Below are 15,159 nucleotides of genomic sequence, written 5' to 3'. Positions count from 1 at the left end.
GCCAGCTAAATGCTCATAATGAAGATCGATCGACGTCAATGGCATCCATGACGCTTGGTGACTATACCGCTTAAACCACACATGTCCCCTCACCTACCAATCACGATCCCAAAGGCCCCATGTCCACCAAGCAACAATGATGACGACGATGAGTATCAGACCATCGGGACAGACGACGGAAAAGAAGGCCAAGCAGCACACACTGCTCACTGCCGCTCGTCAAAGGGCTAAATGTTGGTTACTGCATACTTGCACGTTGGGTTCGTAGTGTACTACTACTCTCCATGCGTGCATACCGTCCTTCGATTGATAGATCGCGGCATCTTGCCGCTATTAACAATTGGCTCAAATCGACCCGTCGTTGCAGCCAGCGAGTTGCAAGCAACACATGTGACATCCTTACTATACTCAAGTATAGGCACCACGGCACCGGTGGGTAATTAAATATTTTGGGAATAACCTCAAGACCGGCAAAGGTCGCTATATTTAGCACACACAAGGAAGAACCAAAACCAAAGGAGAGCCCACGCACGGCCATCATGATCATGGCATAGGCAATACCATCCAAAAACACGGAAACGTGGTCACGTGCATCCACTTGAGCCGCATTATATTCAAGCCTCCGGATCCATAGATTAGCTACTACTCCTATCTCGACCAACAACCACATTTCCCTCACCCAACATCACCAGCGGATCATCCCAGCCGCTCACACGACGCCGGGAACAGACGGTACATATAAACCTATTGATGGTGCCGCCGGGATCTGACCGGCGACGTGAAGCGCGCATGTGCACGCACAGAGAAAGGGCAGCACGTACCACGCTGCCATAGGCAGGCCACCATGCATGCATGCATGCATGGCCACGTTGCGGCCCGGGCGCGCGTCCGGACCAGTGGTCACGTCCCTCCCCCACGGCACGTACGTGCGCAGCCAGATCGACCGCCAACCACCGGTGTGTCCCTCTGCCGCCTGTCCGATCCACGCGCGCGGCTGTCATTCCAGATTCCACCGACGCAGGCAGAAGAAGCTCGCCGCATGGATCTGCGCCGTGCCCCCAAAGCGCTCCCTTCACCAGTTCACCCTGCCCGCTCCGCTCGCTTAACCACTTTGCCACTCCGGCGACTGTGAGTGTGCTTTTTAGCCTTTTGCAGGTCGGGCACAGTGCAGGTTAAAGGCAAAGCACATGCACATGCGCCTACACCTACGCCTGAATGGGCTCACTCGCATGCCGACGGAGCCTCTGTTGCGTTGCTTGGATCCTATGCAACGCCTCACTCGACGAAATCTGCTTTAGGTGAGAGTGAGGCTGGTAGTACCGTCACTTCGAGAGCCTCATCTGAATAATTGCGAGAATGATTACCGGAGAGAATCATCAAGACATGATATCCATGCTACTACCAAGTCCCGGAACCATTATTATGCTGAGTACACTCGAAGTAAAACGACCGAATTATCACCTCACCTCACCTGACGCACAACCAAAACGGCATTTTCTTTTGAAACAAAAATTTCACCTTTTCTTGATTTCGACAGAGCTTAAACTATTTCCCCTAGAAAGTTTCTGGGCTGCAAAGAGGCCGACTGCTAACGGCCGGATAAGGAGAATGAAGTACGGCAGCATATACTACTACTATACGAGCATGTATAAAAAAGTACGTACACAGCGTTGAAAATTCGTGCTTATGTCGCAACAAAAAAAAGAAAAGAAAAGAAATCCGGTTACCCAAGGGAGCGAGACAGGGGGACGCATAAAGAAACGTCCCCAGGTCCATCCACTCAATAGACCTGGTAAAATAAGGAAACAGAGACGCACCAAGGGAAGGGGTCCGTCGGGGTGGTTAGAGTCCAAGAGGCGACGCGAGCCGACGGCGGACGTGCTCTCCTCTCCTCGCCTCCTCCGGCTCTCCCTCCCCCTCCCCGCATTCCGTCCCACCGCATTCCGGGTATATTTAGCCGCGGCGCAGGAGGGACAACCTCCCTAGAGGCAGGCAGGAAGGGGGAGGCGCGCGAGCACCCGGGCGGCCGTCTCCACCGTCGGTTCTCCGGCCGCCATCCGTCCAGATCCCTCCTCACCCAGGTTTCCCTCGCCGTCTCCTTTCCGGCGCCGGTGGCGTCCTCTGACTGACCTGTGCTCTGGATCTGGGTGCGCGCAGACGGCCGGTCGGGGAAGATGATGGGCGGCTTCGTCTCCAGGATCCTCCTGTAAGCGGCCGCCTTCCCCCTCCGTTTGAATCTTGAAATTTGAAAACGTGGTCCTGCCAAATTTGTCATTTTGGGCCTGGAAAGAAACTGATCCCAGGCGGCATGGGCATGCGCTTTTCTTCTGATTTTTCTTCAAATCATAATGCATTGGTTGCTGGTTGTTGCCCGTTCAGAGGGCTCGGAGTACTATTTTGCTTTAAAAAAAACAAATCGGGAGATGCCTTGCTTCCTGTCGATTTGTCAACCCCCTTCCCCGGCGTGAAATACGGGCCGGACGTATTCAGAAGTTTATTTATAGTAGTACATGTCTATTGCCTCGAGGTCGAGGAGCATGGGATAAAGTTTTCAATGCATTGCACAACGGTCAAATGTTCTCTTCTCTTATGTTCTTATATGCAGATTTATTCTTTTTGAATATTCTTGTCTGATAGTCAATTTCTAGAAATGCTTAGGGTCGGATAATGGAATATTGTCTTGGCATGTTGATTTAATTTGGTTATCTGCCAGTTTATGTCAAACTCACTTTTCAGGCTTGTTTTGAAACAAGCTCACAAATGTAACCAACATTGCCTCCACCGACATCTTTTATCGAGATCTGCCTCCATATTAGGCCCTGTTTGTTCGTGTTCTTTCGTGCAAGTGCCTCTGAAAAATCAGTCCTTTGAAGGATGCCGAGAAGCTCAAATTCAGTGCATCTTCAAAATGACTAATTGCTCCACTAGCGGATAAAAAAAAAAGCAGCCCGATTCACGTAGCTCCCGCTTGCACAGGGTCCGACCACTTTGGGTCTATAGTACGCAGCCTTTCCCTATATTTCTGTAAGAGGTTGTTTCCAGGACTCGAACCCGTGACCTCATGGTCATAAAGTGGATCAAAGTGTAAAATAAAACAATTTCTTCTTGGAAGTCCAATCACATGGAAAAGAACTTGATAATAAAGCATGGGATATTGTGTTTATAGTGTGTATTAGTCAATAAACACTTGCATTTTCTGTTTTGGTGTTTGATGCACAATTTACATGTAGGCTGGTTTTCGGCTATGCGTATCCTGCATACGAGTGCTACAAGACTGTTGAACTGAACAAACCTGAGATCGAGCAACTCATATTCTGGTGTCAGTACTGGTAAGGTGGCTCCTTCAGTTATATGATTATTAGAAGTTCACAGCATTAGCCTAGGGGAATAATTTGCAAATTTTGTTATGTTTCTTGTGTCTAGGATTTTAGTTGCCCTTATGACGGTTATGGAGAGGTTTGGAGATTTAACAATATCATGGTAAGAACGCCAAGGATTGCACTCTTTCATCAGCTCTTTGGACAAATCCCTAACATCAGTTTTATCATGTTGAAGGCTACCATTTTACTCAGAGGCAAAGCTGCTGTTCTTTATATACTTGTGGTACCCCAGGACAAAGGTACTCGATTTGTCCCTTGCAACTTCTATTTTGCGTATTTCTCTGCACATTTAACTGATCTGTGCTTTCATTGCAGGGGACTACCTACATTTATGGAACTTTCTTTAAACCATACATTTCACAGCATGAGAATGAAATTGACCGGAATTTGCTTGAGTTGAGAGCTCGGGCCAGCGATGTTGTTGTCGTTTATGTCCAGAAGGTTGCTGCTGTTGGACAAAATACCTTCTTTGATGTTTTGAAGTATGTTGCGTCACAGTCACCATCCCAGAAATCAAAGCAACAACGTCCTCAGGTGCGAATCATGTGTACTGTATTATGGTCCTTTCAGTCAAAGCTATTGAACCAATTGATGTATTTTCACCCTGACGATGTTAATGCACCATTTAATCTCCTTTATGATTCGCTAGGCCTTTCTCGTTTTCTCTTTGCACATTGCATGATAAACGATGAAGTTCTGCATGTTATATGGTGGCCTCTAAAATTTCCAGCTAACATTTGTGATGTATATCATCTCTGTCCCGTGATAATAATCCAATGGCTCAAGTGTTTGGCATCCCTGAAATGTATTGCAGTTTAGGAACACTTAATATGAGTCTCTTTTGGATTAGGACAACTATGTAAAAATCTTGTCTCTTTTGGATTAGCATCGTTGAGTCTAAACAATTGCTGTGATCTAGATCCGTGCTGCAGAAAGCTACATGAGTAGCTATGCTGAGTTGCTGATTACAATGCGCATGCCTAAGTCAGCAGAACTTTGGTATATATTGCTAGCATCTGTAATATGAATGCATACTGAACTACACATATGCATTTGACATATGAAGAACCTATCATATGCTGTGATAGCATATGAGTTCTTCTTGAGCCATAGGGTAAATTTCTGAAGCCTCTCAAAAGATGCTTTTTTGTGAGTTTTATCATTACTTCATTTGGATCCTGAAGTGTTGCGTAATTTTGTTATCGCGATCTAGAAAAGGACTTGGTTCTCAGGAGAATCGCAAGTGGCAGTATTTTACTTAACAATAAAAACTATACCTTGGCTTGTACTGAACACCTGATATATAAGTAACTATGCATTATCACTTATCAGTTATTGAATTCCTGTTGTCATATTTTCACTTTTTTCCCGGAGAATATATTCAGTTGGAAACTAGGTAGGATTTTACATAATGCAAACTGCCTGTGGTAAGATGCCAGCATTTTATCCTCCTGTGTATTCAAAAGATTCACAATTTCATGTCTGCCATCTGGTGGCACTTGCCTAAATTGAATTGTATAGAAATATGGTTCATTTGGAACTGCTATAGAAATATAGCTGTAAAAAGTCTGTCACTCAGTTTGACAAATATATGTTGTTCTCTGCCATTTCATTTCATATGCCCTATAACAAAGAAAATACCAGTTTGCAAATTGATTAAAAAAATGAAACAGGTAGCCAAACACCCTGATATCTAGAAGTGGCTCATCCAAATCATCATATACTGTAATATGAAACAGAACCTTAGTAAGCGCTGAAGTACCATCTGGAGTTAAACCTCAATCCTGCATTTAAATATAAGTTCATTTGCTAATGTTAAAACTCAGAAAGTTGCACCATCTGGAGTTATGGACTTTCCTTCCACATGTTGTACAATCTAATGCATAAGACATTAAGGTTTTTACTCTATGGCCGAAGATTGGTTTTAAATAAATTTGGGCTAATTTTTTATTTTTAGTACGCCTTGGAGGGCTCATCAGTTCCAGACTGGTTGTGTTAACTAATTCTCAAGAGTCAACATGAAATCCATCTGTGCTTTCTATTAAAGTCTCAAATGCAGTTAATACTGAAATCATGTTTTGATTTTTAGGAACCACAGCAGCCTCAGCAACAGCAATCACAACCACAACCGCAGGTGCAGCAGCAGCAACCACAAAGGCAAGCGCAGCCTGTTATGCGCAGAGCAGCATCTATCGCTGCTCGGCAAGCAGCAATGGCACAGCAAGCTCAGGAGACCAAGCCCGTTTCCCCCAAGATCAAGCGTCAAGCATCAGCCAAAGGTGGTCCAGCGGCATCGGTGAAACCAGCCGCGGCTGCTGCACCCACAGCAAAACCCGATGAGAAGACAAAGAAAAGTGAGGCGAAACCTGCGGCCGAGCCAGTGCCGGCTCCAGCTGCTGACGCTGTCGCACCAAGGCCCGAGCCTAAGGCCCAGCCGGCCCCTGAAGCCGAAGCATCGGACGACATGGCGATCGACGAGGCTGACGTCGCCGTGGAGGGCGCCGAAGAGGTTGATCCTGCGCTAGAGGAGGAGACGGTCATGGAGGAGACCATCCGCGTGACACGCGCCAAGCTAAGGAGGCGTGCCGCCGCCGAGGCGGGGGCGTGAAACCTAGCTGCAAACCATTGTTTTATTGGCGCATGGTGTTGTTGCTCCTATTTTTTGAGTCTTTTTTAGATTGTCATGTTGTCTGGTGGAGAGAATATCTGTTGGTCATCCAATTGGTCGTTCTGTTTCAGAAGTTGTCATCCGTTCCTTTCTTCTTTCCTGTGGCTCTCGCTGGCCTGTTTATGTGCCTGGAAGTTGTAAATATCACCGGGCATGTGTATATACAGATTGTTGGCATGTGCTACGACCTACGAATGCATCTATCCTTCTGCTCTCTTTGGGTAAGGTAGTGTTTGTGCTTTGTACTTCCGGTAAATCTTTATAATAGATCTGATCCTTTTCGCAAAAAAGATAGTGTCTGCATTAAGCAATCGGCAACTGCATAATTGACATCTTCTGCCTCTCCTTTTGCATGAACTCTGGTTAGCTGCAGCAATTGCATCTCCCCGTGCATACAACATTAGTGCTTGTTGGAAACGGCTACTCAAAAAGGGTATAGTGCAGTTGATTGTGCTGTGCACGTGTCAAGAGAACAGCTGAACAGGGATGCCCAAACCTGATAGACCGGTAACTAAGCACCAGAAGTAAAGCATAGTGTTAGCCAACAACGGCACTTGTGGAAGCTTTTGCGGCAAGCGAAACGAACAATGGAGTCCTCCTGTACGCTTCACAATGCTGACACGTGTGTGAATGATTGGTAGAAAAAAAATTGAAAGCAGAGAAGGGGAGAGCTTTAGCAGCACACTTCAATGTCTTTTCTGGATCCATGAAAGCACAGATGAGGCCTACTGCCCTAAGTGATTGATCATTGATATAACATTGATCAGATACATTGGTCTCTTTTTTTTGCAGGGGAGTTCCATTGATGTTGCACGAAGACATGGACCTTACTCATGGAAGACGATTTGTAGCATTGGGGTTTGATTAACTCTTACCTTCTTACCTCCCATATGAAAAGAGGGGGTAGATCAAAACACTACTATTTCTTTGTGGGAGAGAGGCCGCTCGCGTCACTCCCGTGCGAGCGACACGGGCGGAACCCAGAAACCTAGCGCCGCCACCGCGAGATCCACCCTTCCTCTCCCGTCGCCGCCGGAGGAAGATGCAGGGCGAAGCCGCTGCAGCCGACGGTGGCGGCGGGGGCCTTGCTCGCGTCGTGGGATGGCCCTGGTCACGGCTGAGCCACCCTCGGTGACCGCGGCGGCGGTTTTGGCAGGGTGCTCGGATTCGGCTCGTCCGGCTCCGGTGGCCTGCCTCATCGTCGACGAGAAGGTGCTGTTGCTCGAGCGCGGCCCGTGGTCTGCTAGGTGGTGAAGGGGCGCTCGGGGTGGCGGGGTTGGCGTTGGCGCCCAGATCCACCTCGTCCTTCTCAGGTGCGTCGGGGGCTGGCCTGCTCCTTTCCTTCGGCGTTGTCTCGATCCGGCCTGCCTCTGTACGCCGCTGCATCTTGTAGCGGCCCTCGGCTTCTCCGGCGAGCGGCTGTTCCGGCCTGGGGAGGCGTGCCCCTGGCCGTTCCTGTACTCGGTGGGGCAGACTAATTTCTGCCCAGATCCGGTGCGCGGCGATGTGGTCTCGCAAGATCCGGGCAGCGCGCGCCCTGAAGATGTCGTCATGGTTTGTTGGTTGCTCACGCTCCGGATGCAAAATTCCGGGTTGACTTGGTCGACGCGACACCGCCGGTGGCAACAACGGCTGTGGCTGTCGTTTTCCTCGCGGAGGTGCCGCCTTGGAGCTGTTTTTCAGCCGCAAACCTCTTGTTTCGTTGTTTCCGGGTGAAAACCTATGGTCGGGCTTGCCGGATCGGGTGGCGGTGGTGTCTCTGGCATCATTCCCTTCTTGGAGGCGCCATCTTGGAGACACGAACTTTGGCTGGTGTTGATGTGTCTGGATGAAGGAGGTGCGGCTGGTGGTGTGTTTGTGCGGCCGACTGGGGTCAACGGTGGTGTGTGATGTGGTGGTGGAGTGGTGGTGGTGCGGCCGGCTTGCGCTGGTGTGCACGGTGAAGCGATCCGGGTGTAGACTCGGCTCCTTGATGCCCTTCGGCTTCGCTGGCGGTGCCGCTGTTGTGTTGTAGCCTCGGTTGCGTGTGACTCTTCGTCTGGGTGTGGACTCGGTCGCTCATTGCCCTTCGGCTGCACCAATAGCCTTGAGGCACCATGGATGGTCTCGGTTGATTGGAGCTCTTCATCTACGGTGGTGGTGTTCTCGTGCATCTCACGTTGGTAATGGCTGCTCAAGACCCTCTCATGGTTGCCATTGTGTTGCGGTGAGCTTCGTGCTCTTGGTGTTGTCTCGGCTCATCTTTCCTCAAGATTGGCGCAAGATGCCTTTCAAACTTGCTAATCGTTCTGATTTCCTGTGGCGGAGCCCCAGTCAAGGTTCGTGTCTCTGGGATGACACTCGTTGATTGTGGATGCTCCTGAGTTGTGCCATGGGGGCTGATATGCTCGCCGATGCGTTCGGCTGTTTGCAAAGTCCTGGTATTGTGATCTTCCGACGACACCCCACATCTACTTGCGTCTCTCGTGGTGATGGTCTTATGCCTACTAGCTTGGTCGTGCCTTGTACGGTTTTCGGCCCGGTTTTCCTTATAAACGGGTCAATTTGTTCAGGTTTTCGATCCGATTTTCCTTATAAACTGGATCACTCCTCTGGCATTTTTGGCCACTTTGAATAATATATTCAGGTGGAAGAACTCCTCCTCCGGTGATTCTCAAAAAAAAAAGAGGGGGTAAAAGGGAGCAAGCTAAAATTGCTTTAAAAAATATCGGAGAAATTTGAAAAAGAAAACCAGGATTTTAGGATATCAAGCTTGGTGTCCAATCTATTTTCATGTGAAATTTCGCAAAATAATACCAGGAAATGTATCCGTGGCAAAAAGACAAAAAAATCATATGTAAAGAAAAAACTGTTTGGGTGAATTTTAGTTTGGACTGTATTTCGTCCGCCACGGATAGTTTTCTGGTATTTTTTTCACGAAACTTCACACGGGAACAAATTGGCGCTCAAGTTTGATATCCTCAAATTCCAAAAAAAATGTATTTTTAAAATTTAGTATTCGTATAGGGGTGTGGAGCACCCAACAGCTCCCGTGTATTTCCCCTTTACTAATCTATACATAAATAGCAGAACTTGCTGCGCATAAAACATGTCCAGAGAGGTTGGTTGCCTTAATAAAACTAGTGCATCTACGAGGCCACACTAGGTTCGTAAGAAAGGCCAGTAGTATCTTTTTGGCCCTTGCTTAGAAGCTACTGTAAATGATCTCGAGCAGATGCCGATTGCTAAAGCAGGGGAAATGCCAAGGGAGGTCGACACGTTCTTTTTCCTAGCTAGCTCGATCCTTTGTCAAAGGCCTCGTTATCCCGCCCAAGGAAAACTCCTCCTTTTGCAGCTGCGCACAGCCAAGCCACAGGTCGACACCGGTCGTCGTCGCTTTTGGCCATCATGCCCGGCCACGACGATGGAGACCCGCACCGACCATGACATATGCCTTCTCCCACCGGAGAAGAAGGAGCCACATCCAAACAAAAAGCTCTCTCCATCCATCCTTTCTTTCAATCTATCTATCTATCTAGCTCAGAATAATAAACAAGCAAAAAGCCCGGACCGTTTCACATGTAAATGCTACTCCCTCCGTTCATAAATATAAGATGTTTGGATGTTTTAATATGAAGTACATACAGGCTGAAATGAGTGAATAAACGCATTAAAATATGTTTATATACATCTCATTCACAAAAAAGTTAGAACATCCATATATTTATGAACGAAGGAAGTGCTCCGTGATATTACCTCCGCTCCAAAATATTTGTTTTAGATTTTTGTAGATACAAACATATCTGAATCTGAATATACTTGTATCTAGATAATCTAAGATAAGTACTTCCTTTGTAAATAAATATAAAAGCGTTTAGATCACTGGAGTAACATTAGTGATCTAAGGGCTCTTATATTTCTTCATGAACGGATAACAATATTAATCATACGGAGATCGAGAATGCGGGCGTGACAGCCAATGGGAATATATATATATCCTCGGCGAATTCCAACCCTGCGCTGCGCCGCGTGCGTCGTCGTCGCCGCCGCGATCCCACGGTACCGTCGCACGAGCGCGCGCGCGAGATTACGTTCGGGAAGTAGTACAAAACAATCCGCCCGGGAGAGAACAAGTGGCCGCCGCGCGTACGTGTCCGGCGCACGCGCGTTATCCAGCCGCCGACAGCGCCAAACATTTCCCCGGCCGGCCGCTTTTTATTCCCTCCCGCGTCCCTCTCCCGCGCGCACAAGCAGCAGAACCAAACGCCAAGACGCAAAGCGATCGGGAAGAGCTTCCCGATCCCGCTGTCCTGTAGCCGCGCGTGGGAAAGGGGGCCTGCAACTTTTCCTCGGTGCGGCGGCCAGTCCATCCATATATATAGCAAATGGAGAGGAGCTGGTTCGGGTGGAGGAAGGCGAAGCAGGGCGGAGGTGGCGGTGCCGGCGGCGGCGGCGGGGAGAGGGAGGAGGAGGAGGATCGGGCCAAGGTGGTGGTGGACGGGTCCGGGATACGGGAGCTGGTGGAGGACCGGGAGGCGTTCGGCATGTTCGCGGAGAGCAAGTTCCGGCAGCTCGACGCCGACGGGGACGGCCGGCTGTCCGTGCGGGAGCTGCAGCCCGCCGTGGCCGACATCGGCGCCTCGCTCGGCCTGCCCGCGCAGGGCTCCTCGCCCAACGCCGACCACATCTACTCCGAGGTACGTACGTACTATGTGGTGTGCTATGGCTGCTGCACCGGACAGATAGCTAGTCTTGGCTGGCCGCCATGATCTCGTAGCTTGAGGGGCCATGATCCGCGAGCAAGCATACGAGTTTCTGAGCTTGATGGTGTGCGTGTACTGAATTCGCCGCTTGGCACATAAAACTCCACAGCAAAGGTTTCTGTCCGAAACATTCGGTGACACCTGCATGTACTCGCGCCCAGCCCCGGCAGAATTCAGATTTTGGCTGAATTTCAGCGAAACTCCAACCGCTATTTCTGTCCTTTTGTCTAACTGAAAGGAGAATGCATGTGTTGCATGAATGCTTTTTATTTGCCACCTTGCAGTGAGTGTACTACGATGTGTTGAACTCTTTATAATAGTTGTTCAAAAATAACTGCAGAAGCAGAAAAGTTTTGTCAGACAAACAAGAAATAGTCAAAAACTGGTTAAAACAGCGGGATTACTCTAATCCACCTCAATGTGAAACACAACCTCAGTTCGTGGCAGGTGTGTGTGGGTGTATATTTTGCTTTTTGCTCGAAAGATGTAATAGCTCTTCGGTATTTTTATCCTTTTCTTTTAAGCATGCAATGTGCTTTCGTTAATTTAACTAGCTAGATCTAATTTTTTTAACCATTTTTTTGTGTGTGTAACACCTAACAAGTACTCCCTCTGTAAACAAATATAAGAGCGTTCTTCCCTACAAATAATTGCGTTCATTCTTGCAAGGATATATACGAGAGACATCACATGCACGAGTTCTCGCAATAATATTTATCACATGTAGTGACTTCAGTTGGATACCCTGAAAAGACGACAGCAACGTTCTATGGGCCATACAGAGCCACAGGATATCGAACAAGAGGATAGAAAAGTTGTGGTTGCTGGCCGGTATACTTAGCAGACGATGATCCTACATTTGAAGTCGAAATCCTTTTCGCTATCCAATCTCCTACACTAAAAGCTTTAGCCGACGAAGATTTTATGAATTCAATGCGGGATTCAGGTTTGCGCGCAAGTCCGTGTCGAGATGCCCTGAACCCGAGTTCAGGCACGCCATTGGTGGTTTGGGGGCAGAACCTAAAACATCACAATCAGAGCTTTTATCAGTTTTTCCTCATCCTCGTCACCTCGATCATTTACTACAAATCCTGTCAATCTCTTCCGAAATCGATGCCCGCCGATCTATCTGACTTAGCGTCGCAAAAACAAAATCTATCTAATGTTCGCATGAATGATCGTATCACAACGTGTGGTGGACAGCGATATTGATGTGCCCGTGAGGCCCTGAGTTAGTGGAATGCATTGTTCCAACTAACAACGGAGACTAGTTTATCTGAATCGGCATTGAAGGAAGGCACATGTTAAAACAGTTTTAATTTGGAAGAGGGGTGAACTGGGAGAGGTATCACTTCTGAGCCAAAATAAATAAATAGTAGGAGTATAAGATTAATTAGTCCAGCAGGTTCAGCAAAACATTTCTGTCAGCTGAAAGACCATTTCCTGCCTGAATTCACATGATCTAAGTTAGTTGCCAGGTCAAGCTTCAGACAGGATAGGCACTTGGACAGGAACATGGATGGGGACAACCCTGATTTTCAGTTCCTTCAACTTTATTTGTTTTTCCTCTAAAGATGTATGCTAAAATTAAAATTCCTTTTTCTCCAAGATAGAGACACATAAATTGCCATAACAGAAGTCCAGAGACCGGCAACTTTTGTTTGCACTGTTCAACTTCAGACAGGATTCTCAACGGAGACTGCGCCAATTTTTCTTTCCTAAGGCTTCGTTCGTTTAATCCCACCCCCGCCAGGATCGGAGGGGTTTTGTCCCGAACCCCGTGGGTTTTACCCTCGCAGGGGTTGGATCCCCGCTTAGCTTATATGCATATTCGGTTAAACCCGGACGGGTTTATTTCCCATCCAAAACCCCCTCAAACCGCAGGGATTCCACCGGGTTCTGAGCCACGTCTCCCTCCGCGTGGAAAAAAACCACGCCTCATCTCTTCTCCTCTAGTCGTTTCGTCTCGAAAGAAAAATAAGAGGGCAAGAGCGGCGGCGGCGGCGGCGGGGGGAAGGAGCCGGAGAGACGAACTCAATCTGTCACGGACTGTGCCACCTGGGTGGGCCGTGGTGGATTGTGGGCTGGCTTTGGGCCAAAGATGGCCTGGATTGCTGCTACAAAAGACCAGGAGCTGGAACAGAGACTGGGGACGAAATCACGAACAACACGGCGGCATCCCTTCTCCTACCCTTCCCCTACCTTTCTCCTACCCCTGGCCCTCTCTCCCTTGATTCTCCTTCCTGCTGCTACTTGTACCATGGTGAATTAGCTGCCCAAATCTCTGTAATCCTGTACTCTTGAGTGATTAGTGAAGCTGGTGCGTAACACAATCCTCCATTGAAGACCGACTGTTGCCTTCTACATGAACCCCCTCCCCAGCAGAAGATCCTCGGCACGACCTTCTTCTTCCATCCCGACACGAGCTCGAAGGAGATCTCGAGGTGCAGCGGTGTGAGCACGGCGGCTCCCGCAGCGACCCCCATCTCCGGCGTCCGCTCCTCCCAAAAATTCTCTTGCCACGGATAAGATTTTTGCCCTCTCCTCACCACTCTCAATTTCTATTCTGCTAGGCTTCCAGCTCATCTGCCAAGAGAGAGGTGTAAACGAACAATTATACGTAGACAGGGATTATGCAGGAAAGGATTAGTGGGGATTGGGTGACGGGGTGAGGATCACCCAAACCCTGCGTGGATTGAGTCCACTAGGGGATTGGATCCACAAGAGAAGTCCAGAGACCGGCTTATTTGTTTGCTCTGCTGCTGTGCCTGAATGCCACATTTCTGTTCTCTCACATGTATCGCAAACCTGATTGATGTGCAGGCAATGAGCGAGTTCGCTCATGGTCATGGGAACCAAGAGGGGGTGAGCAGAGCAGAGTTCCAGGAGGTCCTGTCCGACATTCTCCTTGGCATGGCGGCCGGGCTCAAGAAGGACCCGATCGTGATACTGCGCATCGACGGCGAGGACCTCAGGGACTTCGTGTCCAGCCCAAGGTATGAGCCGGCAGCCGCTGCCATCTTCTCACAGGTTGGGTCTGGAGATGCCCCTCTCCGGCAATGCTTGCTAGCCGCCGTCCAGCAGCTCGGCGTCGACCACGGCATGCCCCCAGCCGCTGACCCTTGGGTAAGCGAACGAATGAACACTCCTTGCCAGTCCTAGCCATTGTTCTTGTCGGATGTCTGAACATAGTACGTAAGATTTGCTTCACACTGGCAGGTGGTAGAGAACGTGGTAGAGCCGGCATTGCAGCAGCTCTCCACCGATGAGCTCGAGCAACCGGCGTCCCGGGACGTCTTCTTAGAGCAGCTGAAGAAGCTGCTGGGCAGCGTCGCGGAGCAGCTTCAGGAGCGGCACGTCATCGTTGCGCACACCGAGAACACCTTCGATGGGACCGGTGTCAGGAGGCTGCTGGGAAACAAGTTCGAGCTGGACAAGGTACACGATCAGACTAACTTGGCATTTTTCTTCAGAGAGTGATCATGAGTATTAATGGTCTATGATGGTGTATGTGCTAGCTGCTGGATTCTGTGTGGAGGGACGTGCCGGCGGAGCTCAGGAAGAAGGCGCCCAAGGACAAGGAGCACCTGCGAGTCGCACTCGATAAGATGGCCGATGCAGCAAGCTTACCACCCCATGGCTCTGTTGCTCAGGTACTGATACTAGTTTTGTTTCAGCCGGCACAGTCGAGACCGTGATGTTTACTGGAGAATGAACATGGTTTTGATTGAATGATCCGCAGGTGGACGCCGTCGTGGACGAGGCGCTCAAGGTGGCGGACGCCGGCGACGGGAAGGCGGTCGAAGAAGCGGAGTTCAAGAAGCTGCTGACGGAGGTGCTTGGGGCCGTGATGCTGCGGCTGAGCGGCGAACCGATCTTCTTCTCCACCAGCACCGTCGTCCACGAGCCGCTGTCCAGCTCGTCCGCCCTGTTGCCGTCGTCGATGCCACCGCCGAGCGAGTAGCAATATGCACATGAAAGGTAAATAGTATGGGAGTGGGCATAAGGCCTCTCCGTAAGCGGTGCCTGTGGTTGTGCTTTTTATCTGATCACGAGCATTCCTGCGTTGCTATGGTTGATTGGAACCTGACGGAATGCAGCGTTGCAGTTCGTCAAGTACTCTGGTTAATGTATAAGTTTGGAATAAGGCTACCAAGCCATAAAGACAAATTGTCAATGGGAAATGTTACTGCGTGCGAATGCATTGGTTGGGGGAGATGCTACGTGCGAAAGCATTATCTGTGTTTTGATGTAAGAATGGGAGAAGAAACATTCAGCTTTCATTTCCAATAATAATCAGGAAAAGAAAGTAATCTTTGTGTAGAAAATGATGCTTCAGTTTGTCAACCTCAGTAGAATTCAAAGCGAA

General features: G+C 49.0%; 2 protein-coding genes across 2 annotated transcripts; both read left to right on the top strand.

The window, feature by feature from the left end:
- Window positions 1-1,778: 1,778 nt before the first annotated feature.
- LOC125552271 (HVA22-like protein i) lies at window positions 1,779-6,263 on the top strand. The gene is made up of 7 exons (XM_048715768.1): window positions 1,779-2,081; window positions 2,158-2,206; window positions 3,231-3,329; window positions 3,424-3,480; window positions 3,556-3,619; window positions 3,696-3,914; window positions 5,470-6,263. Exons 2-7 carry the CDS (start codon window positions 2,175-2,177, stop codon window positions 5,986-5,988), a joined length of 990 nt encoding a protein of 329 aa, XP_048571725.1. The 5' UTR covers window positions 1,779-2,081; window positions 2,158-2,174; the 3' UTR covers window positions 5,989-6,263.
- A 3,950-nt stretch (window positions 6,264-10,213) lies between these two features.
- On the top strand, window positions 10,214-15,006 carry LOC125552269. The gene is made up of 5 exons (XM_048715766.1): window positions 10,214-10,724; window positions 13,614-13,916; window positions 14,010-14,228; window positions 14,309-14,443; window positions 14,533-15,006. The coding sequence occupies exons 1-5, from the start codon at window positions 10,413-10,415 to the stop codon at window positions 14,752-14,754; spliced, it is 1,191 nt and encodes a 396-aa protein (XP_048571723.1). The 5' UTR covers window positions 10,214-10,412; the 3' UTR covers window positions 14,755-15,006.
- Window positions 15,007-15,159: the final 153 nt, after the last annotated feature.

This window comes from Triticum urartu, chromosome 4, assembly GCF_003073215.2.
Source record: "Triticum urartu cultivar G1812 chromosome 4, Tu2.1, whole genome shotgun sequence".
NCBI lineage: Eukaryota > Viridiplantae > Streptophyta > Magnoliopsida > Poales > Poaceae > Triticum > Triticum urartu.
Note: the sequence above shows the minus strand (reverse complement) of the source record. Positions and strands in the feature narration are given on the sequence as shown.

Excerpts from the sequence above, each read along its gene's own strand:
- LOC125552271 (XM_048715768.1), top strand. The coding sequence starts at position 2,175 with ATGATGGGCGGCTTCGTCTCCAGGATCCTCCT. Across the intron at positions 2,207-3,230 it reads TTCGTCTCCAGGATCCTCCT|GCTGGTTTTCGGCTATGCGT; the intron begins GTAAGCGGCCGC and ends ATTTACATGTAG. Across the intron at positions 3,915-5,469 it reads CAAAGCAACAACGTCCTCAG|GAACCACAGCAGCCTCAGCA; the intron begins GTGCGAATCATG and ends TTTGATTTTTAG.
- LOC125552269 (XM_048715766.1), top strand. The coding sequence starts at position 10,413 with ATGGAGAGGAGCTGGTTCGGGTGGAGGAAGGCGAAGCAGGGCGGAGGT. Across the intron at positions 10,725-13,613 it reads CCGACCACATCTACTCCGAG|GCAATGAGCGAGTTCGCTCA; the intron begins GTACGTACGTAC and ends ATTGATGTGCAG. Across the intron at positions 14,444-14,532 it reads CCCATGGCTCTGTTGCTCAG|GTGGACGCCGTCGTGGACGA; the intron begins GTACTGATACTA and ends AATGATCCGCAG.